The 25,391-nt window shown below is 43.0% G+C and overlaps 1 protein-coding gene across 1 annotated transcript in view; it reads left to right on the top strand.

Annotated features, from left to right (window-relative positions):
* Window positions 1-24,641, top strand: part of EPS8L1 (EPS8 signaling adaptor L1) — a 215,434-nt gene extending 190,793 nt beyond the window's left edge. The window contains exons 18-21 of the mRNA XM_086930318.1: window positions 9,086-9,188; window positions 15,141-15,321; window positions 20,727-20,859; window positions 22,492-24,641. Of these exons, the coding sequence (XP_086786444.1) occupies window positions 9,086-9,188; window positions 15,141-15,321; window positions 20,727-20,859; window positions 22,492-22,578 (504 nt within the window). The 3' untranslated portion in view covers window positions 22,579-24,641. The remainder of the gene's footprint in view (window positions 1-9,085; window positions 9,189-15,140; window positions 15,322-20,726; window positions 20,860-22,491) is intronic.
* The last annotated feature ends 750 nt before the right edge of the window (window positions 24,642-25,391 follow it).

Raw genomic sequence — 25,391 nt, forward strand, 5'->3', positions numbered from 1 at the left:
CACCTCCGAACATCACCCTCACTGATGGACTTTAGGAAGAGACTCGACCTGGTTTTTGACTAAGCCCAGCAACAAAGCACCTGGATACCCTCACGGGTGATTAGCCTCACTATACAAGTACTGATTGGTTGATTGATACTTTTTAATGGATTATGACATCACTAAGCACGTCTGACATAGTTTCAAGGGGACGAAGCCATGATTTCTTAGCGTTGCCACTGTACCTTTAGTCAGACAGTACCACCTCTTCCTAGCAGGGCTGCTGCAGGTTTAATGGGGCCCTCGCTGCACTTCTGAGCAGGGTGGTCATAATTCAGTTGTGCCTTGATGACTTTTCTTAGCAGGGCTGTTTTCATTTAATCGGGCAGTACCTGCACCTAACAGTTCTCACTCTTCCCTGCAGTAATGTCTGCATTTACTTGGGACAGTTTCAGAACGTCTAAACATGACTGATGCACTTTTAGGCTCTCCAGCAACTCCTGGGAGAATCCCAACATGGGTGCAAACAAACTTGTCCCTGAATCAGAATACACTGTTTTCGCCAAACCATTTCATACCCAGCCATATGCAAATCATTCTTGACGCTGTGCCTCATGGGAACAGTCCAGCCCAAACTGCCCATCAAGGCGTTCACTGCACCAGAAACAAGCATCCTGGAACCGATTTCAGGGTAACACCGCTTATCAGACAGGCTTTTATGATTCCAGTGGCAAAGAGAGCAAGGGACCCACGTCTGGGTATACCCTGTCAACTTAGGGCAAACAAAGCAAACACAAAGAGATGATGGACGGACTGCTGAAACTTTTCAGACTCTCACCCCCAGTCACAGATCTGGGTTGAATCCATCATCGTTCTTTATCTCACATCGCCACCCCAGTTCAGACCCAGCTTTATGCAAATCATTCTTGACCCTGTGCCTCATGGGAACAGTCTAGCCCAAACTGCCCAGTGAGGTGTTCCCTGTACCGGAAACAAGCATCCTGGAACCGGTTTTCGGGGTAACACCGCTTATCAGACAGGCTTTTATGAATCTAGTGGCAAAGAGAGGGACCCACGTCTGGGCATACCCTCCTTGTAAATAAGCTTCTCGTTTCGTTTTTGCTGGTGGCATCAGGCATCGATGGATCAGCCAGCTGAGAGATGTGGAGCTTTTAGTTTCATTTACCGATTTCTCACATCTCTTTTTCAACTGTACAAACATTTATTCAGTGTTAACTGTTGCCTAGCAATTAATTCCAAACACTGCACACACACACGCATAACTAACAAAGCAACATGAAATATATAAGTGCCCGACGAGCCACTCCAAGGTGTTCCACCTGTTCTCATCCTGTTGTGCCAGCCAATGACTACCAGAGTATACCGGAAGTGAAACGACCTGAGGTCAGGGGGAGAGGAAATGGTTGTAGGATTAAGGGAAGGACGCTCATCTAGTGGTTCAACAAAGGGAATAGTGCCAGAATATCAACTACTAAATACTGTGGGACCAAAATATCTTAGCAAAATATTAGTCAATCAATATAATATATTAATATAATATATCAGTAAGGTTTGTATAAATACGTAAGTACAGGGCCACTATATTTAACTTCGCATGTATATCTTGAAGAGAAGTATATCTTCATGTCACGTAGATCTGGAGATAAGAACAGTCCAGCTATACTTATCTTGTCAATAGGTTGGATGTCGATATTTGTGTAGCACAATATTATTGTAGTCAATGTTCTGACGTACAACCCCACAAAAGGAAACACAATTAGTTCACTCTGATGGCTGAAGTTAGTACCTCTTTAGCTCTAGGCACCACTCTGTGCCTGGCATGCGGGATCTAAGGGTACCCAAGCCATGCCATGGGGCGCCACTGGACAGTGTGTTCTGAACCAGTCGCCAGTAGAGACAGGGGCCTGGGTCAGACTTTGCCCAGCTGAAGCTCAGCGTGATATGTTAAGGTGAGTCTGGAGTTCTTGGCTGTGTTCCCGATGGCTGTGTTGTGCCTGCATAGGTATTACTGTATCTAACTTCACAGATACCAGCCTGCCAGTTTGCCATGTCCTGAAATGAATGTTCCTGTGCCTCAGTGAAGATGCCAGGAATAGGTTGGAAGCTACCAGCCTGTCCAGTGTCCATGCTGCCATAGCAGTGCCAGTCCCGTACTGCACAGTGAGAGTCTGAGTTTGCCACCGCCCCCCCCCATACGGATTAACAGTCGTCCTTCCCCCTTCAAGAATGAGATTTTAATGGTCCCAACTGATTCTTCTTAATGCGTGATTTTTCAATTCTTTTGGTTCTAAAATAATTAAAAAAAAATATCTGTATCGGCATAAAAGAGAAGCTCGTAAAATAACCTAGAATGCCAGGGTCTGGCCATGGACCTAGGGTATTATTTCTCAGCAGCAGGGGGTGCTTTCATGGCCGATGGGGGATGCACTCCTTGGCTCCTCCAGCTCTGACAGGGGCCTGCTGTCCTCCTGAGGGCTTCTCTGTGACCCATTGGCTGTTCCACCCAGTCCTGGTATATGAGCACGATTGACTTCTCTAGCAGAGCTACTGCAAGAGAGTCATATGGGACGGGCCATTATTGCACAGGCGGATGGTGAGGAGTTATTGCCTAGATGATGATACAGGCATTATTAATTTCACTGATGTGGCCATTTTTTCTGCACCAGTTGTTTAAACTGGTGATTTACATCCTTGTTGTTTATAGGGATGGGCATTATTGTTGGTACTGGTACTCCGTACTGGTACTGGTATTTCGTTTGTGGAGACCATTAGTACTCACACTGAGGAGGGGCAAATGTCCTTGGAATGGTGAGCTGCATTTGTGCTTTATAATGCTGGAGCCTTCTTTGCTGAGACTGACGGGGGCATTATTGCACCAACTGATAATGCAGGCTATTGATGCTTGGATTGAGGCGGCCATACCTTCTTATACAGATGATGGGGCATTATAGCGCCGACTGATAATGCAGGCTATTGGTGCTTGGATTGAGGAGGTCATACCTTTTATACTTAAGACGGGAGCATTATTGTGCAGACTGATAATGCAGGCTATTGGTGCTTGGATTGAGGCGGTCATACCTTCTTATACTGATGACGGGGGCATTATTGTGCCGACTGATAATGCAGGCTATTGGCGCTTGGATTGAGGAGGTCATACCTTCTTATACTTAAGACGGGAGCATTATTGTGCCGACTGATAATGCAGGCTATTGGTGTTTAGATTGAGGAGGTCATACCTTCTTATACTTAAGACGGGAGCATTATTGCACAGACTGATAATGCAGGCTACATAGTATTGATGCTTAGATTGAGGAGGTCTTTCCTTCTTACACTGGTGACGGGGGCATTATTGCGCAGACTGATAATGCAGGCTATTGATGCTTGGATTGAGGAGGTCATACCTTCTTATACTGATGACGGGGACATTATTGCTCATACTGTGATTGCAGGCTATTGATGCTTGGATTGAGGAGGTCATTTCTTCCTATACTGATGATGGGGGCATTATTGCTCATACTGTTAATGCAGGCTATTGATGCTTGGATTGAGGAGGTCATACCTTCCTATACTGAGGACGGGGACATTATTGCTCATACTGTGATTGCAGGCTATTGATGCTTGGATTGAGGAGGTCGTACCTTCCTATACTGAGGATGGGAACATTTTTGCACAGACAGATAATGCAGGTCATTGGTGCTTAGATTGAGGAGGTCATACCATCTTATACTGATGACAGGGGAATTATTGCACTGACTTATAATGCAGGCTATTGATGCTTAGATTGAGGAGGTCATACCTTCTTATACTTAAGACGGGAGCATTATTGCGCCGACTGATAATGCAGGCTTTTGGTGCTTAGATTGAGGAGGTCATACCATCTTATACTGATGACAGGGGAATTATTGCACTGACTCATAATGCAGGCTATTGGTGCTTAGATTGAGGAGGTCATACCTTCTTATACTGATGACGGGGGCATTATTGTGCAGACGGATAATGCAGGCTATTGGTGCTTAGAATGAGGAGGTAATAAGTTCTTATACTGATGATGGGGGCATTATTGTTTAAAATGATGATTCGGTCAATGTTGTTTGTAATTATCATTTGGGTGTTATTCACTTTACTGATAATGGAGGCCATTAGTGCTAACCTCTGTTATAGCGCTGAACATGTTAGGGGTAATTATAGCTTGTACTGCTGAAATAATGCATTATTACTTATAGTGATGAGAGGGAAATCAGTGCTTTAGGGTCATTATTACTCACACTGATGATGGGTAGCACCGCTGCTCCTTCAGATACCGGGGCATATACTGTGATATAACGGAATGGGATACTTGGTACCTACTACTTAGAATCCTAGACACATATGAGCTCTTCTGAAGTGGGTGCTATGCAAGGTATGATTTGCTTGGGATTTTAGGCCACCTGCCAAACAAATACTCAAGTGTGATTTAGCACTAGATCAAATACTTGAGTACCCGTAATTGACTGACATGTATTGCAAACTTACTCAGTAACACCTTCAATAATCCCATTGAGTCAAAAATCTGTGAGTTTGCTAGAGTTGCTATGCATCCTTACTGTGCTATTCATCAGTAGTGCAGGCTCTAGACCCTACAGACAACCTAGGTACCCCACAGCCCAGAGTGAGGGTGGCTACCATACCCTGATCCCATCCAGTGAGGTTTTTGACTCAGGTGGCAGTGATTATTGTTCAGTGGCACAGGCCCTTTTACCTGAACCTGTGGTGAGGAGGCTTCAAAGCACTCGGCCCAATAGAGGTCCATCCATTCCACATAAGTGTGGTCCATTGCCTCACATGTGGCTATCTGGCTAGCATGAGTGTATAGTATGCACCTTTTCCTATACGGAGTGAATGCCGGAGTCCATAGACACACTGGGTTTATGGCTTTGCAAGACAGTGGTCTTCCTACATGCTGTCGTTTGACCATGGTGGTATGATAACGTGCACATCTCCGTTTTTCGGACTGCCTCTCTCAAACCAGTCTTACCAGTGTAGGGGAGGGTGAGGGTGCCACCACTACCCTTTGTTTAGAGTAGGTTTCCCCAGCACCGAAATAAAACTCCTCACTTCCCCATTATTGTTGTGTTGGTAGCCGTTACCAACTGAGCGTAGACTGGTATAACATATGCCACTGGACCAATGTATTATGCAGTCTAGCACATAGTATGTACACACTACAAAAACATTTGGGTCGTAACTCGAACACCGAAGCTGTTGTGCATCATAACTCTAACTGTTCTTGTAACTTATGTGTGACTAAAGTCATATTCTCTTGAAAAAGCAGCACTGACTAGTTGCTGGATTTACTCTTTCTTAGTTGCAGTGTCATGCATTGTCTGAGTTTCTAACCTCCTCCTCTTCCACAGTAAGCTTTCCATGCTTTATTGTCGTAACTCTGCAGAGTCAGGTAACCAAAGTAGGTAATTGTATTATCCGACTGGCTTAGAAAAAGATTGCTGCCTTTGGTACATCCAAGGTAAATGACAAGACCCACTCAGGATACTGCAAAGTAACCAATGATTCCCCCAGTCAAACGCTTCACACTTAGCCTACTAATGTCTTTCGAAAATCTTATTTTGGTCCCAGAATCTAAATGCCCCATTCTGTGCCCATGAGTTTCTATACCCTAGCTCTTTGCCCCACCAAGATCGATGGTGGTGTAGTAACACTGCTGTCCGCTTGCACATTGTTAACTACCCCTCAAAGTCTAATTCCTGCACTACCTGGAACCGCACTGTACAAACTTTGCCACAAGGACCCTCTAAAGTCTCCCCAGACATTCCCCTATAGCACTTCGTCTCCATCAGGCTGGGCGGCTCTCCGCAAAAAATCAATGCAAATCAAGCTGTAAACTCTGGTATTTAGAGCCATCAACTGCACCGCCCTTAGCTTTCTGCTTGAATCCTGCATCCACTGGTCCAAAATTACAACCCAACCTCAACCAGTCATGATATCCTGCCTGCTTGCACCCAAACCTCCTTGTGTGGCATTATGGATCGGTTGATGCAGTGTCTGAAACCCTTCCATGGAACATACTCCCAGCTGCTCTGTGTACAATCTTCTCAGCACATTTTAAAGGCTAATATAAACGTGCAACTCTTTCTAAAATATTGCCTAAACTCTTTCAATCACACGTGCACCCCCTCCAGCAAATGAATATGACTCATTACTATGCATGCAATAGATTGCATGCCATTACAACGACCGCGTTGTTACACCGTGAAGCATTACATTGCAAGTCGTTATACCGACTTGCTGTAGAGGGGCGTGCTGGATTTAGAAATAGTATTATTTACTATTCCTACTCAAGTTTGTGAAACAACAGGGAAGATGTTGGATTCTAACTCCAACACCTTGTGGTCCCTATCGCAAGTCATTGTGACAACTTGCTATGTAATGGTTCACAATGTTACAATGACCACGTTGTAATGGCATGCGCTCTATCGCATGCAATCTAAACGCTGTTTCCCATATAAATAGTGCTTGTATGTTAGTTTTGTATGTGTAGGCGCTGTCTTATCAGCTCCAATTACCAAACGCCAGACCTGCTATTTTATCTATATGTGTAGCCACCTGAGGTACCCAGACGTGTGTATTGACAGCCATATTACTGTGCAGAGAGAAACCTCACGGGTGAGTAGTGTGCTATATAAACCCCTGATTGATTGATTGATTGAACCTCTCATTAGTCCAAGTAAATATATATCAAAACATCTGAATGACAAGGAAGAGGGATAGTCTAAGATGGCTGCTAAAAGCACTCAGATAGCAATAAAATGGGATCCTTCACAAACTCGAGGCACAATAAGTCCTGTCAGGAAGCAATAAAAACAGACGATTTTTGGACTAAAGGTTTTCATGTTTTCTACTTTGAACTTGTATTTCCTGCGTCGTGTGGCACTTCAAGAATGCGTTTCTTCTTGAATCTGCTTGGGTTGTGGGGAGAGCAGCTGAATGGCGAGGATTGTGCACCATTGTTTATCAGAGTGAATCTTCACATTGTTTGCTGGGAGTGGAATGGTTCATAAAGAGACCCTTTGTGGCTCGATGGATTGCAAGGCACGCCTCCCCGCTGTTATTTAAAGCTCTGCTAAACGAGTAGAAACCGGTCGAGCTGCCGTTTCCCAAACTCTGCAGAGGAGCAAACGTGTTTATGACAGATCTCCGAATCGTGCGCGCGAGAACAGCCCTTAAGAAACGACACTCAGGAAAATCAAGGGTTGCATTTGTATGTAAGTTTGTGGTAAATGAACAGCGTAGAAAAAGCTGAAAGGCAGCGGAGAGCTGCACAGGGTCAAAGACAACGATGAGGGGACGCTGGGTTCTGAGAGTGGAGGTGGACTCTTACTGCATCATGTTCTTATATATGTAAGTTTGTGGTGTAATATAAGCAGTTAAAAAACAGGGCACTATGGAGGGAGGGCTACCAGACATGCAGTGCGCTTGGGAAAGTGACCGTAGGTTCATTATCTCTGCTAGGCTGGCAGGGTCTTGACAGAGCAAGTCCCTGGGAATCTAGTGATCAGCAGGGTCTTGCGAGAGTAGGTCCCTCAGAATCTGGTGGTCAGCAGGTCTTGCGCGAGTAGGTCAATCAGAATCTGGTGATCAGCAGAGTCTTGGGAAAGTACGTCCCTCGAAATCTGGTGATCAGCAGGGTCTTGTGAGAGTAGGTCCCTCGAAATCTGGTGATCAGCAAAGTCTTGGGAAAGTAGGTCTATTGGAATCTGGTGATCGGCAGGGTCTTGTGAGAGTAGGTCCCTCGAAATCTGGTGATCAGCAGAGTCTTGGGAAAGTAGGTCTCTTGGAATCTGGTGATCGGCAGGGTCTTGTGAGAGTAGGTCCCTCGAAATCTGGTGATCAGCAGAGTCTTGGGAAAGTAGGTCTCTTGGAATCTGGTGATCGGCAGGGTCTTGGGCGAGTAGGTCCCTCAGAATCTGGTGATCGGCAGGGTCTTGAGAGCGTAGGTCCCTCGGAATGTGGTGATCTGCAGGATTTTGGGAGAGTAGGTCCCTCAGAACCTAGTGATCGGCAGGGTCTTGAGAGCATAGGTCCCTCGAAATCTGGTGATCGGCAGGGTCTTTAGAGCGTAGGTCCCTCGGAATCTAGTGATCAGCAGGGTCTTGGGAAAGTAGGTCCCTTGGAATCTGGTGATCGGCAGGGTCTTGCAAGAGTAGGTCCCTCGAAATCTGGTGATCAGCAGAGTCTTGGGAAAGTAGGTCCCTTTGAATCTGGTGATCAGCAGGGTTCTTGAGAGAGTAGGTCCCTCAGAATCTGGTGGTCAGCAGGGTTTTGGGAAAGTAGGTCCCTCAGAACCTGGTGATCTGCTGGGTCTTGGGAGAGTAGGTCCCTCATAATCTGGTGATCGGCAGGATCTTGGGTAGGTCCCTTAGAATCTGATCATTACAACAAAGTCAGAGTGCCATGGATTGTATGTACTGAATTGCATTGAAGACATTGCCGACCCCATGCTCCACTCCTACTGTCATTTTCCTCTTAATGTTCCTTCATTAGTTGAAACACCTAGAGCCTTACGAGACCCTACGCGATTCCTGGTACAGGTCTTTGTCAAGTTCAGCTCCCACTACTCAGAGCACGCATAGGGCAAGCAATAGCCAGCATGAAGCAAAGAGACAAGGGGAGAACAATTGTGTCAGACAAGGTCGGATTAAAAACAGAGGTTGTGAGTGGGTATTCAGTCTGCATATAAGGCCATTCAAGACGTACTGTGCATGTATTGCTTATTGTGTGAAGTAGTAGGTGTTTAATGAAGTTACCCCTGCTTTTCCCTCCCTTCGGTGGCATATCAAGAACACTTGAGATATTCTAATGGAAAGGGGCCCTTTTTCATATTATCGACTACAACATCCAGTCACTCCCTCTCTATGTTTTGAAATAAAAAAATAGTCAAATGCAGCTGTGGTAGTAGACTAACAGTAGCAAAGGCCAGTGAAAAAGCAAAAAAGCTTTAGACATATCTATATTTAAAATCAGTCGCATTTATTGTATGACATAAAACTGTTAGTCACTTTGAAGCTAATCTGATGTTTACTGTTGCTAGAAAACTCCGCCTCCAACACCTCCCAAAAAGAACGTGAACCTACAGCCGTCAACGCAATGGGGCAGTATGGACTCACTGAATGTGCACCCAAAACCAGAGCCAGGTGAGAGGACAAGGTGGTGGCCCTATGAAAGGATGGGCAAGTTATATATATATATATGTATATATATCCATATAGTGACCGGCCATATTTATAGTCTGTTGGGACTTAAATGATTAGTACGAAGCTCAGTGGTGCTCATATTCTCGAACGCAGAAGCAAAACATGCTCATTAGTCCTGCTGTAGATTAAACATATGACCTTCAGGTTATCCACACATTTCCATAGAACACACTTAGCTTAACGGGTTACCTCAGTGGACAATACATGCTGAAGTTTACACAACCAGGAAGAGGTACATTGAAAGACAGTGGAAGAGGGATGCAAGAACACTATATTGAATGAGGCATGACACTAATGAGGCAAACAGCAAAATAAGAAAGAGGCTAAAGGGAAGCGCGAATGGGTAAACGGATGAATTAGTCTTGCACAGGGACATGTTAGTTATTTGGTGTGTAGTTCCACCCAGTGTACATCGTTTATATGGACTCGTAGTGCTGCTGACACTTTACATTATCATGGTGGCATGTGTCATTGGAGGATGTTCCGCTTACAACGAAACCGATACGAACAATCTGTGGCCTTCCAGACTGGTGTCATTTTTAGTCCAACTTTACATGTTCTATCTTGGAGCCCATTCCTAAACCTTGCCAGGATATGCATCATGATTTAGTGTTCTCAGTCACCCTGTCTGGGTGTTCTCTGCCCCATGTCCGTCAAGTGGCATTTGCAAATTATCTCAATCGATCGCTCCATTGATTTATGGGTTTTCCGATGTTCCACTACGTCTTATGGATAAGACTGTAAAGCCTAGTCACAAACTGCATTTTGCAGTATGTTTAGTAGCACTACAATACTACTAAAATACTGCAAAATGCTATTCCCAAATCTACAAATGTAAATCTCCACCTTCACCTCCACCTCCCCTATCTGTTCCATGAGGAAATCCTCAACTGTGTAAGTTTAGTACTTAGTAGTAAATGTGGGAGGGACCTAGGGGAGTGGCTGGAAAAAAGGGTATACTTTCATCTAAATGCGAGGGGTTGAGGGAGGTTAGGAAGAGGTGTAGGAGGGGATAGGCACCTTCGCACAAAAGAGTAAGCACATTGCTATACACAAACAGCACTTCTTAAGTTACTACAGTCAAAAAAAGATCTAAAACAGTAGTAAATTACTCTGGCTCAGGGATATAGGCACTCCAGCACCACACATGGCCAACTACTGGTACTCAGAAAAGCTAGAGGCCCTACTCTGAGGTGTCCTTGGATACACCTATTTTTTTAAGGTATTATCACTCCTTAATTCTTCTATCAGTATGTTTCATAGTATTATTAATCTAACAGTGCACTATAAATCACGTCTAGAATAAAGTAAAGTAAAAATTGCATTTATTGAAAGAGACCTTCCAATGGGTTACAATCTAAAAACAATTATATTTCTGTTATCTCATAACCATATATTACATCCATAAAAAGAGTATCATAAAAACAGTTGTGCGGCGTTTCGGTGTATAGTTTATCTTTTCACCTTCATCAGGACGAGAACATTTTAAAATCTAGACAAAAAATAAAATAAGATTTTAGATACCTAGTGCAATCTGTGGATTTTTATAGATAATCTATAAAATCATTCTAATATAAAAAAATTCTATTCAGTCATCTCAACTTTCTTTTCAGTTTATTAGGAGACACCCACATAAATCCTATAAATTCAATAAATTTGGGGTTGCCATATTATACTCTGTATTTTACTCATTCGAATCGAGTCGTTTCACCAAAAAAGACACACATAACTTTGCCTTTGTAAATGAGGACATTAATACCTGAATGGTTTATTGCAAATATCTGATTCTTCAATTTCATAATTTCTTCAGGGGTCGATAAACCTTTTGACTCTTTATATCTTCTTATTAAATTAATTGTACCTTAGAGAATGAATAATGAATAGATTTAGATCATATTCTTCACTCTATATTTCTCCCAACTTAGGACAACGTTAATGTGGTGATATCCTCTCTATGGTGTATATTTACCTTACAAATGAATTGTCTTTATGGTGTAATCAATTGCTGTTGTATATTTAGAGCCACACTCATATATCTTGAGTTACAAATAGAGGCGAATTATCAATTTGGGGTAGATATTCTGAAAAGAGAATAAGTCTTCTTTTTAGAAGGCCCTTTTATTCAAGTGTCTCATAAATTATCATATTCCATGTTTTATTCACTTACCCCAGATTAATGGTATTGCCCATACGTTGTCATTTCATGTTCATTATTTGTGTTGTATTTAGGCAATCCTTCTTCCTTTAAAATAATTTTGGGAGATCTAGGATTTAAAATACAGACGATAATAGAATAAAGTATGTCTATTTCCTACAGTCTTGAGGCAACGTATTAAAACTTAGTCTCAAACTAATCAATTACGATTACTCTACTAATAACGTACTGCCAGACTTGACACATATTAATCTTAATACATCAGTACTTTTTAAATTGCTTCTACTGCAATGAGAGCGTATTAAACGCTTAGGATTAGTATCTGGTTCCGTATTTAATATTCTAACCGATATTTATGTGTTAACACATCAATGTTTTTGCTAATCGGTACGCAGCGACTTAGATTATAGCGCTGCTAAGGCTGTTCTATGTTTTTACCAGTTTGTAATCACATATGGGCTAAGGTAAAACTGTTTAATATTTATGCTGGCAGTATCACTACAGTTACATAAATGGTACTCCATAATCATAGTGCGCAAGTTCGAAGTTGCATCAGTGGTCTCAATGTTGTGTTATACAAATGTTTGACATTCAGGATTTCTCTAAACATTTAACTCTTTAGTACTATTCATCTGTTCATGCGTTCTGTTCCGGAAATGTCTCAGAAAGGACTACTTCCGGGACAGATCTATATTTATCGGCACACTCGCTCCATTTATTTTAGGACACGATCGTTCTATATGGCGGCCATCTTGGATTGGGCTCAGAATCGCTGTTTTTCTTTTTTCTTAGTGGTCCAGCCTGTATTGGCGTACCCTTATGATTGTCCTATACAGGCTGGACCACTAAGAAAAAAGAAAAACAGCGATTCTGAAATACCTCGGGTAAATGTAGAAGCAGCGTTTAATTATGAATATTAAATGCCCTATGTATGGAGTTTTGGCATGATCAACAAGTCTACATGACAGTGACATTTATGAGGAATATCACTATTAAATTGGTTGTAACCTTTTAGTTCCGGGTAAATGGAGCGCGTGTGCCGATAAATATAGATCTGTCTCGGAAGTAATCCTTTCTGAGACATTTCCGGAACAGAACGCTGAGAGCAGAGAGGCGCCGTGGAACAAACAGGTATGATCGCTAGACAAAATACTAATATACCAAGCGCTCCTGATGCAAAAAAGATACTGGCTGCTATGGTAAAAAACGAGCGATAGATGAATAGTACTAAAGAGTTAAATGTTTAGAGAAATCCTGAATGTCAAACATTTGTATAACACAACATTGAGACCACTGATGCAACCTTGAACTTGCGCACTATGATTATGGAGTACCATTTATGTAACTGTAGTGATACTGCCAGCATAAATATTAAACAGTTTTACCTTAGCCCATATGTGATTACAAACTGGTAAAAACATAGAACAGCCTCAGCAGCGCTATCATCTAGATCGCTGTGTACCGATTAGCAAAAACATTGATGTGTTAACACATAAATATTGGTTAGAATATTAAATACGGAACCAGATACTAAGCCTAAGCGTTTAATACGCTCTCATTGCAGTAGAAGCAATTTAAAAAGTACTGATGTATTAAGACTAATATGTGTCAAGTCTGGCAGTACGTTATTAGTGGAGTAATCGGTAATTGATTAGTTTGAGACTAAGTTTTAATACATTGCCTCAAGACTGTAGGAAATAGACATACTTTATTCTATTATCGTCCGTATTTTAAATCCTAGATCTCCCAAAATTATTTTAAAGGAAGAAGGATTGCCTAAATACAACACAAATAATGAACATGAAATGACAACGTATGGGCAATACCATTAATCTGGGGTAAGTGAATAAAACATGGAATATGATAATTTATGAGACACGAATAAAACGGCCTTCTAAAAAGAAGACTTATTCTCTTTTCAGAATATCTACCACAAATTGAGAATTCGCCTCTATTTGTAACTCAAGATATATGAGTGTGGCTCTAAATATACAACGGCAATTGATTACACTGTAAAGAAAATTCATTTGTAAGGTAAATATACACCATAGAGAGGATATCACCACATTAATGTTGTCCTAAGTTGGGAGAAATATAGAGTGAAGAATATGATATAAATCTATTCATTATTCACTCTCTAAGGTACAATTAATTTAATAAGAAGACATACAGAGTCAAAAGGTTTATCGACCCCTGAAGAAATTCTGAAATTAAAGAATCAGATATTTGCAATAAACCAATCAGGTATTAATATCCTCATTTACAAAGGCAAAGTTATTTGTGTCTTTTTGGTGAAACCACTCGATTCAAATTAGTAAAATACAGAGTATAATATGGCAACCCCAAATTTATATAATTTATAGGATTTATGTGGGTGTCTCCTAATAAACTGAAAAGAAAGTTGAAATGACTGAATAGAATTTTTTATATTAGAATGATTTTATAGATTATCTATAAAAATCCACAGATTGCACTAGGTATCTAAAATCTTATTTTATTTTTTGTCTAGATTTTAAAATGTTCTCGTCCTGATGAAGGTGAAAAGATAAACTATACACCGAAACGCTGTGTCGACTGTTTTTATGAGACTGTTTTTATGTATGTAATATATGGTTATGAGATAACAGAAATATAATTGTTTTTAGATTGTAACCCATTGGGAGGTCTCTTTCAATAAATGCAATTTTTACTTTACTTTATTCTAGACGTGATTTATAGTGCACTGTGAGATTAATAATACTATGAAACATACTGATAGAAGAATTAAGGAGTGATAATACCTTAAAAAAATAGGTGTATCCAAGGACACCTCAGAATAGGGCCTCTAGCTTTTCTGTGTGATAACCCCCTCCCTGACAGTAAATACAGGGGTACCTTCCTCCCTTTTTGTCTTGTTGATAGTACAACTACTGGTACTGCAACATACTCCTATAGAAAATAATTGAGTGTGGGACTTAAAATAAAATCCCCATAGAAAATAATGTTGGATTAAATTATTTAAAACAGTTAAAAATGTAAATAAATAACATGTAATCTTAAACATCTAAAAATTAAATATATTTCTTATTTAATTATAAATTATTTTAATGACTATTTTGAATTTACTGTTACATTTATTTTTATTAAAATGTAATTACACTACACAATAGTACATAATAAACACCTATACATTTTTCTAAAGTTTAAATAAAAAAATTAATTCCCATCTTAAGTTAAAATATTTTTATTTATAATAAAAGTGATTCAAAAATGATTTTAAAGTAGTTTCATTATATTTTAATGATGTTACTTACATTTTTCAGTGCCGAAAAGATTGTTAAAATATTTTCTAATTAAAATGTAAATATGTATTGTTTTTAGATATTTTGTAATAACATTAAATGATGTCATTCTTTCCTACGAAGTCTTTTTAAGTGCTTATCTCCATTATTTTCTATGAAATGGTTTTGCTGTATCCCTCCAACATTTGGCTCCTCCCCTTTTCCCCGTAGGTTGAGATGTGTATGCCTAAAGTTTTGAGTAACTTTAACCTTGAATTTTGTGAATAGCTCACATTTGAAATTAATTTATTACAAACGTGTTAGAGTTAATTACATGTGTAAATTATTCTCAAGTGTAAATTTCCTTTGTGAATAGCTCCCTATGAGTCTCTGATATAGCACATTCTTGGATTCTATTGTAATGAGTCACTCACTGTTTCCTTCTTCATTTTTGATTTGCTGCGGTGATCCCTGTAGTCAAACCTAAGCAAGTGAACAGCATGAACGAAGAGCTGCTACTCAGGTTGGCCAATGGCCGCACAGCTCCCCAGAAGAGCTTTTCGGTGCACAGGACGTCTGACACCTCCATGACGTTGAGCGACGAGTCCAGCTCCAGTGATGTGAAGGCATGGCTGGAGGCTAAAGGCTTCAACCCACTGTGAGTCGAGGGCTATCAGGGAGGGTTTGAGGGGATGCACTAGATGTTGTTCAGGCACCTAACATTACCTGCAGTGCTTAGCTATTTACCTTTGCACTGTGTCCAACCAATTGTTCTCCCCTTGTCTCTTTGCTTCATGCTGGCTATTGCTTGCCATATGCGTGCTCTGAGTAGTGTATTCGTTTTGCAGTGTATGCTGAGGTTGTCATTGGTTATGCTCTGAGTGCTCATATTGGTCAATCTTTGCCTGTGCAGTATGATTGACTGTATGAAATATGTTTAAACTCCCTGTTGTTCATTCTGTTTGTTCCTTGAATGAATGAATGAATGAAACATCATTTATAATGCGCAGCTATGCCCAGTGGGCGTCAAGGCGCCTAACTCAAATAACAGGCTGTTAGCAGACAGAAACAGAGCCTACTGGTATGCATTAATAAAAAGCCAAGTTTTCAGTGACTTCCTAAAGAGGTCAAGGGAAGGCAGTAGTTTGATTTCCAGGGGGAGTGAATTCCACATCTGAGGTGCCAGTATAGAAAAAGCTTTGCTCCCCCATCTGGCCTTCTTGGCTCTGGGAGTTACCAGTTGATTAAGCTCACTGGAACGTAAACATCTGCTCGGAACGTATCTAGTGAGTAGCGATCCGAGGGCATCAGCCGAGCCTGCAGTTAAAGCCTTATATGTTAGGCAAAGAAGTTTAAAAGTAATCCTTGAGGGAATGGGGAGCCAGTGGAGGTTCTTCCTCGCTAAGGTCATAGATGCCAACCAAGGCAGAGCGAGAGCAAACCGCGCTGCCGCGTTTTGTATAACCTGCAAACGCTGCAGCAGGCCCTTGTTGGCCCCAGCATACAGTGAGTTGCAGTAATCAAGCCTTGAGCCAACAAGGGCGATCACCACCTGTTTCCGTGCCTGTGGGGACAGATAGTGAACGATCCTTTTCAGGGTCTTGATGACACCCCAACAGGTAGCCACCATTCTGTTGACCTGAAGCTCCATGGAGAGCTGGGTGTCAAAGATGACGCCAAGGTTCCTGGCAGATTGTGTAGGTATAGGGCAGCTACCTAAAGAAGGAGGCCACCAATCACCTGACCACATGCCCTGGTCTTTGCCAAAGACCAGGACCTCTGTCTTATCCCCGTTCAACTTAAGGGAGTTGGAAATCATCCACTCTGCAACAAGTTGCATGCAGGCCCTAAAGTTCGATGCTGTTTCGTTCACAGAGTGGGTCAGGGATACCATAATCTGCGTGTCGTCGGCATACGACACTACCTCCATCTCCTGAGATCTTACTAGTCTTGCAAGGGGGGGCCACGTAGATGTTGAACAGGGTCGGACTCAATGCCGACCCCTGAGGCACCCCACATTGCAAGGACTTAGCAGGGGAGAGGTACTCACCTAGCATGACACGTTGCTCTCGTTGGTGTAGAAAGGAGCTCAGGAGACTGAGTGCCGGTCCTTCAACCCCTGCCTCCCTTAACCTAGATGTTAAAGTAAGGGGAGACAGGGTGTCGAATGCTGCTGAAAGATCTAGCAGCACCAGTACGGTGGTTTGACCCAAATCCACTTTTCTGTGGATGTTATCCATGACTTTCGTCAGGGCAGACTCCGTGCTATGCAGCTTTCTAAAGCCATGTTGGGACCCGTCCAAGAAACCTGAGGTATCAAGGAAGTTTGAAAGATGGAGATTCAAATGGGTCTCCAACATCTTAGCAGGGGACGGCAGCAGAGAGATGGGTCTAAAATTCTTCAGTACTCCAGGGTCTAAGTTGGTCTTTTTCAGCAGCGGCTTTACAATGGCTTTCTTCCAAAGTGACGGAAAAGTGCCCTGTTCCAAGGCTCCATTCATTACTTCCAACATCGGAGGAAGAATGATCTCTCTGCAGTTCTTAAGTTGTTTCAGAGGGACTGGATCCAATGGGGATGAAGATTTTGTTTTGTCCAGCAGGCTGTTAAGATCCTCTAAAGAAAGAGCAGGGAAATGTTCAAGGGACTGAGAGGAATCTTTATTCCAAGCTTCCAGACGTTTAATTCGAGAGAAGTCCTCAGAACTAAGAGAGTTCCTCTGCGACTTTAGAGCTATGTAAATATCGTCTATCTTTTTATAGAAAAAGTCTGATATATCATTACATAGCTCCTGGGAAGCAACTACAGGGTCAGGAACCTGGAGAGAGCACAGAGAGTCCACTATTTTGAAGAGTTCTTTAGAGGATGTTAAAGAACAGGTTAGATTGGAAAAATAGTCCTGTTTTTCCTTAATGACTCTATTTTTGTACTCTCGTAATAGGCTCTTATAGCCTTCTCTATCTTTGGGGTCCCAGGATTTACGCCACCCACGTTCCTTCTGTCTGCATTTTTGTCTGAGAAGCCTCAAATCGGCGGAGAACCAGGGGGCAGTTGGCTTCTGTCGAGCTGCAGATTTCAAGGAGGGAGGGGCTAGTTCGTCAGCGGCTCTGGTAATGGCATCAGTGAGTTCTTGGGCCGACTCATCCACCTTCCGCTGGGTTGAAATATTGATGTTAAGAATAAAAGGGGCTAGAGCCTCCTTAGTAAAGTTTTTGAAGCTCCTTTTAGATTGTTTTTTGCCAGTGCCCACAATAACATCACGGCAGGGAATGTCTAGAGACAGCGGGACTGCTAAATGGTCAGACCAGGTGATTGGTACCGGTATACCAACATGTAGTCTAGAATCGTTAGTAAAAATCCCGTCGAGGATATGCCCCGCCTTGTGAGTCGGGTGGAGAACTCGTTGGACAAAATCGCATGCCTCCAGAGAATTAAGCAGAGAGAAGGTATCTTTCGAAGCCAAATCCTCTAAGTGGAAATTAACATCACCCAAAATGGTGAGATGCGGTCTGCCAAAATAAGGTTCCAGAATTCTAAAAAGTTCTGGGCAAAAGTTAGCTCTGGACCCGGGGGGCCTATAGAGTAAAATACCAGAAAAGGAACTCACCGGGGTATGCACAATACAAAAGTATAGTGCCTCAAAGGGATCAGTAGGGACCGATAAGGGTTTTATGGTACAAGAGAGAGTAGATTTAAAAAGAATGGCTATTCCACCACCTCTACAGCGTTCTCTATCTAACCTTAGGAAGGTGTATCCGTCAGGTATTGCCAAAAGCAGATCATGGCCAGAGGACTCAGAAGCCCACGTTTCTGTAACAAAGACCCAGTCGGGATTCCTCGAGCTAACAAAGTCGTGAAATTCAATCCCATGTTTGATCAAAGAGCGTGCATTGATCAAGAATCCCTGTTTGGATTGGGAGATATGACTGGCAGGCACAGAGGGAATAGGATGAATACGGGCCTGAGTAGAGCGAGCAAAGGAAATATTGCAGGAAGGACACGAACGGGCCCGAAGCAATACCTCGGGTCTGAACCGATGATGGCAGCAGAGCGCCGAAGGTCTCAGGGACAGAAGGGTACAAAACAGATCCTCCCGGATGGGGGGCGCGTGAACGCCGGGTGTCCCAGGGTCCAGCCCGTCCCGCAGCGCGTCCTCAGCGCGGACGGGTGCAGACGGGCTGAACTCTGGCGTAACTCCGGCGTCAGTCTGGCGTCCCAGCAGCGCGTGACCGCTGCGCGTCAGCATGGCTGGTTTAAGTAAACGCCTAGCGTCCTTCTGACGACTAGAGCGTCAAGCCTACCTGCTAGCGCCGAAAAGCGGCACAAAGTACTTCCAAAATGGCGCTCCTAAGATGCCAATTACGCGAGGATGCGGACCCGCCCAACAGCGGTGTGGTTCCCAAAAGTTAAAGTGCAGGTGAGGGCCAGGCGCGATTTAAAAGCAGGGGAAATGCAAGTAAATCTAAATAAAATAGCAAAACGAGGTATTTTAAAATCACACAGCAGCTCTGGTCCTGCAGCGCACACAGCGCGTACCACGGTCGAAATAACAGCTGACAAGGGGGAGCCTACAGTTTACCTGGCTTAAGTACACGCCTAGCGTCCTTCTGACGACTAGAGCGTCAAGCCTACCTGCTAGCGCCGAAAAGCGGCACAAAGTACTTCCAAAATGGCGCTCCTAAGATGCCAATTACGCGAGGATGCGGACCCGCCCAACAGCGGTGTGGTTCCCAAAAGTTAAAGTGCAGGTGAGGGCCAGGCGCGATTTAAAATCAGGGGAAATGCAAGTAAATCTAAATAAAATAGCAAAACGAGGTATTTTAAAATCACACAGCAGCTCTGGTCCTGCAGCGCACACAGCGCGTACCACGGTCGAAATAACAGCTGACAAGGGGGAGCCTACAGTTTACCTGGCTTAAGTACACGCCTAGCGTCCTTCTGACGACTAGAGCGTCAAGCCTACCTGCTAGCGCCGAAAAGCGGCACAAAGTACTTCCAAAATGGCGCTCCTAAGATGCCAATTACGCGAGGATGCGGACCCGCCCAACAGCGGTGTGGTTCCCAAAAGTTAAAGTGCAGGTGAGGGCCAGGCGCGATTTAAAAGCAGGGGAAATGCAAGTAAATCTAAATAAAATAGCAAAACGAGGTATTTTAAAATCACACAGCAGCTCTGGTCCTGCAGCACACACAGCGCGTACCACGGTCGAAATAACAGCTGACAAGGGGGAGCCTACAGTTTACCTGGCTTAAGTACACGCCTAGCGTCCTTCTGACGACTAGAGCGTCAAGCCTACCTGCTAGCGCCGAAAAGCGGCACAAAGTACTTCCAAAATGGCGCTCCTAAGATGCCAATTACGCGAGGATGCGGACCCGCCCAACAGCGGTGTGGTTCCCAAAAGTTAAAGTGCAGGTGAGGGCCAGGCGCGATTTAAAAGCAGGGGAAATGCAAGTAAATCTTGTGCTGCGTTAAGTCTTGCACTCTTAATCTCGGTGCCAAGTGGTTAGCAACTACCTAATTTGTGTTTGCAGTTTCACATTTGTTATTCTTTCTACTGGGTTAATTGAGCTATGTGGTCTTCACTGTCCATTCTTTGTACTATGCGTTCTCTCTCGTTTATTTATTGTACTATGTGTTCTGCCATTGGTCATTCTTTGTACTATGTGTTCTGTCATTGGTCGTTCTTTCTACTAAGTGTTCTGTCATTGGTCATTCTTTGTACTAGGTGTTCTGTCATTGGTCATTCTTTGTACTAGGTGTTCTGTCATTGGTCATTCTTTCGCTTTGTGGCCCATGAACGATTATTGTTTGAAGTGTATGTGCACTCTCTGATTGCTCATTCCTAATGTGATGAGCTATCTGTTGGTCATGCCTAGTGTCTGTCATTGGCCATTGTATGAATTGTGTTGCTTCTCTCTGAACTGTGAGACGTTGTGCTGTGAGCTCTCTGGTTGGGTTGATCACTTTTTGTGTGCTATGCTATTATTTCTGCAGTTTCTGTTTGCAATGATCGTTTTAAGCTTTACAGTCATGCCATACTTCTAAAGCGTCGTCTTTTGTTTGTTAGGACGGTGAATTCCCTGGGTGTGCTAAATGGCGCCCAACTCTTCACCCTCCGGAAGGAAGAGTTCAAGGCAGTGAGCCCGGAGGAAGGAGCACGTGTGTACAGCCAAGTCATGGTACAGAAAGCGCTTCTCGAGGTACTGTGCCCGGTTCCTATACTCCATGTTCCAGGAGGAGTGGGAAGGCAGGAATTACGCCTGTGGGAAAGAGGTCTCTCGTATATAATTGACTTGTACAGATCTAGTTAATGGAAATTCCACTCGTCCAGTTATCAAATGTTCTCCATTGGAATCACACGGTTTGTGGGTTTATTGGGCGTCCGTTTATGAACTGGATTCCATGCCAGCAGGGAAACATGCAAGTAAAGTGTCTCTGACAGGGCCGGCTTTAGGGTCGTGCAACCGGTGCAGCCGCACTGGGCGCTGACCTTGGAAGTGGGTGTTGGCCTCAGGGGTGGGGGGCGCTATATTTAGCAATAACTAACGATTTAAAAACATCTGTGGCAGAGTTTCTTGTGCCTCCAGCTTTCAGGCAGCAATAAAAATGTCAAGATAACTCTTGTGAATATGCTCTTGCTAGAGAGAGAGAGAGGTCAGATTTTTGTGTAGTGGCAGTTTTGACTCGCCCTAAAGTAGCACAGATGGTTAATATGCCTGCTGCAAAGAACGCACACAGATCACAGATATGTATTTTATATGGGTAGCTGAGTGGATTGCTGCTTTTGTCACAGAGATACTTTTGTTACCACAGTTCATAAGCTACAACCCTAATATAGAACAGTGACTGTTATGATCTGTCATCAAAGAGCTGCATGCAAACTGCATAAAATAGGTCAGGCTATTATTTTTTCCCTAGTCTTTCATTATCTGTTCCTAATATTGCTAAAAGGGCTCATTTGGGTAGATTTACATTCTTATTAGTAAAGCCAGCCTTTACCAGGGATTTAAAACAAATGAAATGTATGTAAGAGAGGGGCTATGGAGGGATGAGGGGTACTTTTGCCAGGTGGTAGTCAGGGAATCCGAGGAGGAGGTCATGGGGGGGTTCCAAATATGATTGTCGCACCAGGCACCAGCAGTGCTTAAGCCGGCCCTGGTCACTGATGTTACCGTAAGATAACATACAGCAGTGTAAGAAATTCATGTGATATGAAACTAGTACCCAGGCACATATGCAATCAAGGGGAATGCCCACATGCCAGCTGTCTCTAACTGTATAACATCTGTGGCCCCGAAACATAGCTCTTAAAAGTCCCATTTTGATTAAAATACTTTAGGTTCCCCTACCCAGTACTGGGCGTAATATTTATCACAATTATCCAAAAATACCGTCGTGGAAATTGCTTTTCTGCTGATTTTGCGGATTCTATCATGGCAGCCATGTTGTGTTTCTCCTTAACCTGAGTCCCATAATGCATTGTGTGTGATGACAGAGCACAAAGAGCCTAGGCAAAGGGAATAGGAACGACCCCCTCGTAGCTGTCTGTAGAGATAGAGATAAACGTGAAGCAGCAGAAAAATTGATCAAGAAATGAAGATTCTGTTTTTCTTCAGGCATTGTAGAACTGGAGAGCAGCAGGAACTAGGCCTCCACTTTGGGAATTGCTGAAGGGTGCACTTACCTCAAGATTGATACTGTACTAAGTCATTGTTTAAACTCATTAGCCAATGCTGTGCACTAAGCCTCATGTGTATGCATCTGGCGAACCCTGCTTGTCACGCTCATGTGGCCTTCACTCATTCATTTTCCATTTTCTGGCCATATTGCAGGACTCAAGAAAAATCTCAGAGTTGGAAGCCGTAATGGAGAAGCAGAAAAAGAAAGTCGACGAAGACATTGAGCAAGTTAGCTTTTAAAAAGAGACAACAATTAAGAGCACGAGAACCTGGAGCCAAAGGCGCTTGGGATTATCTACCATGCTACAAAGAATATATCTATATGCACACTGCAGGGACTTGTACATATCTATAATATAGATATATATATATAATATATATATAATATATACCATAACGTAACAATGAAGGTGATCGGAGGGAGAGGCCAGCCCTGGGTGTCTCACGGCCCGTGTGGACTGTTTACGCCGCTACCGTTCGTGTCGCGCAGGGTGTTATGGCACCACCTGGCCAGCGGTCATCCTGGGAGGCAGAAACTGTTCTCCGTTCTGACCAAATGAAACCACTTTTGCTGTGTGACCGGCGTGGGCAGCCCCTCAGACATTGCACACTTTGACGCGCACAGAATGTAAGTTGAAGATATGGTCTGAGCAGCAAGGAGGCTGCTCCTGGTGGGGCTTAGCTGTCTACTTTTCTACTTGAAACTAAGATCTAATAAACCTTCATATAATCTACACTACGGCTTCTGAATTTGATTACAACAAAGGCCCACTATGTCGACAATGGCACCTGTCATGGCCCCCCACGGATGAGCTTGTGTTGTGGCCCAGACACTGAATGGACAAATTGGCCGCATCTGCAAAAGGGTTACCTAAGGCTGGGGTTAAGATTGTGGGGAAAACACCCTCCCATGAATATCTGTGCCACATCTGGAGTGTCATCATGCTCACCTGTCATCGTGGACCTCAGCTGATCCGCGGAATCAGGCGTCTAGCCTGTCCATCAGAATCCAAAGAATGGCTTCAAGAGAGATTTTGCACACTCATACCATGCATGATCCTTGCTAAATAACTTTTTCTTCACGCCACCACTGTCCGCGCATGCAAACCCTGATTGAGTCACTTTACCTATGTTCGCACATCCCATTCAGTTTCCGAATCCCTTTATTTTGACCTTACCACACCCCTGTTCCCTCACCCAACCCCTGTGCATCACTACCAAGTCCTCCTTCACTCCAGCCTTGTTCTGTCATTTTCCTCTTTGTTCCATCCCTATTCCTACCCCACCAATTCCTGGCTCGCACCCTATTCTCTCACTATACACCTCATTCTCTTGACCGACTGCTGTTCTCTTATCTCACCCCCTTCTTCTCGAGCTAACCATTTTCAACCACCGATCTGTTTTCTTTTGCCCTGTCCTTCCTCCTTCATCAACACCTTTTTCTTCACACTCCGCTAATATCACACACCATACTTCCCCCCTTGTTCCAAGCTTATTCCCTCCCCAGTCAGTCCCCCATCCTAGACCTAGTCCCTCATTTCTATTCCCTCTTCCTGCCTCTAATACCTCATGCTGTCCTTATACCCTCCCCCGGCCCTGATACTCCACTGCGGGAACCCTTCTGTAAGTATTCGTATTTATTTTCCCGTAAGGCCTATGCCTGTTGATGCTGCTCTAGTTCAAGGGTTGGAGGTCGGAGTTGGACTTAATAAACCAGGCCTGTCTTCCAACTGGCCTTTAATGGAATGTTTCAGCCGCTTCTTTCTTGTTTTGAGGGAGCTTCTTCTGCTCCTTCCATTCCTCCTATGCTGTACCTGGGCCTGTACGCCTTATGAGGGTCTCACTTTTTTAAATTTCCATGAAATTGCTTTGCATTTACCTGAACGGGCTTGTGCATAGGCAGGGCACTGGTAACGTCCCAGATTGTAATCATGTTAAAAAAATATATATTAATAATGACTATTTTTATAATGTATACCATAAACTGGATCCCCTCACGGTGACTAATTATAGGTGTTATTATTACCCAAATAAAAAGTGCTCATATTGTATAATTATTTGCTAAAGTAAAGGAAACAGTTGCAGAGGCCCAGGCTCCTCACAATTTCGCACACTTTACCAGAATACAAAGATGCGCTTGTCGTGTTTCTTCAAGTTAAAAATGAGCTCGTGGTCTGTTTTCTGTCTTTAGCAGAGTAATGTGGCCAGTCTATGGCTGCACTTAAAAAACCTCAGGTGATGTTTGCTTCTCTGTGAATGTAACTTTGAATTTTGTTTTTTTCAATTAAAGCCTTTAAATTGCAGCTCTGTATTTTATTGATTTTATGGGCTATAACACCGCATAAAACTTGGGGACAGGGTAGGTCTTGCTTACAGCATAGTCCGAGATTGGCATTTTGTAATAAGAAAAAAGATATATTTTAAAAACATAAAATTGTCAATAAAAGATAATCATGATGAAGGTTAAAGAAAATGTTGTAATTGGTGTTTATTTGTGGTTTTATTTCTCGCACCCTATGAAAAATAGGAGCAGATATTAGAGGCACATCACCATACGCTGCTGGTAAGGCACGTGTAGTAAACCCAGGGGATGTTTACAATGCTGCAGGCATGGCCATGAATAGTTCTAGGCACAGGACATGGGCACAAGTCATGCCCTGTCCTCTGTAATTGCAAAGTATGGCCAAAGGGCATGTACTACAAGCAAAATGAACATACGTAACAAGCAAATACCGAGAATGAAGATCATGCCCTTTGCCCACTACCCAGGTCATCTATTGGCCAAATCTAATAAACTGAAATGAAATGAGAGACATTTATAAAGCGCATGCTACTCCAACAGGAGTGTCCCTGCACTAATCAGTACACAAAACTCCCCCAAAAATTGCAGCAGCTCAGAAAAACCCTGTTGCTAAGATCTTTTGGTCGTATACAATGATCAGGTACTAATCTATGGTATACATATCCCATACAGTGCCCAGTTGAAGGACCCTTATGTTAACGATCCAAAAGCCCTCTTGAATGCATCTCTTATGTTTACAGGCATCTGTAGC

This window comes from Lissotriton vulgaris, chromosome 7 (genome assembly GCF_964263255.1).
Source record: "Lissotriton vulgaris chromosome 7, aLisVul1.2, whole genome shotgun sequence".
NCBI lineage: Eukaryota > Metazoa > Chordata > Amphibia > Caudata > Salamandridae > Lissotriton > Lissotriton vulgaris.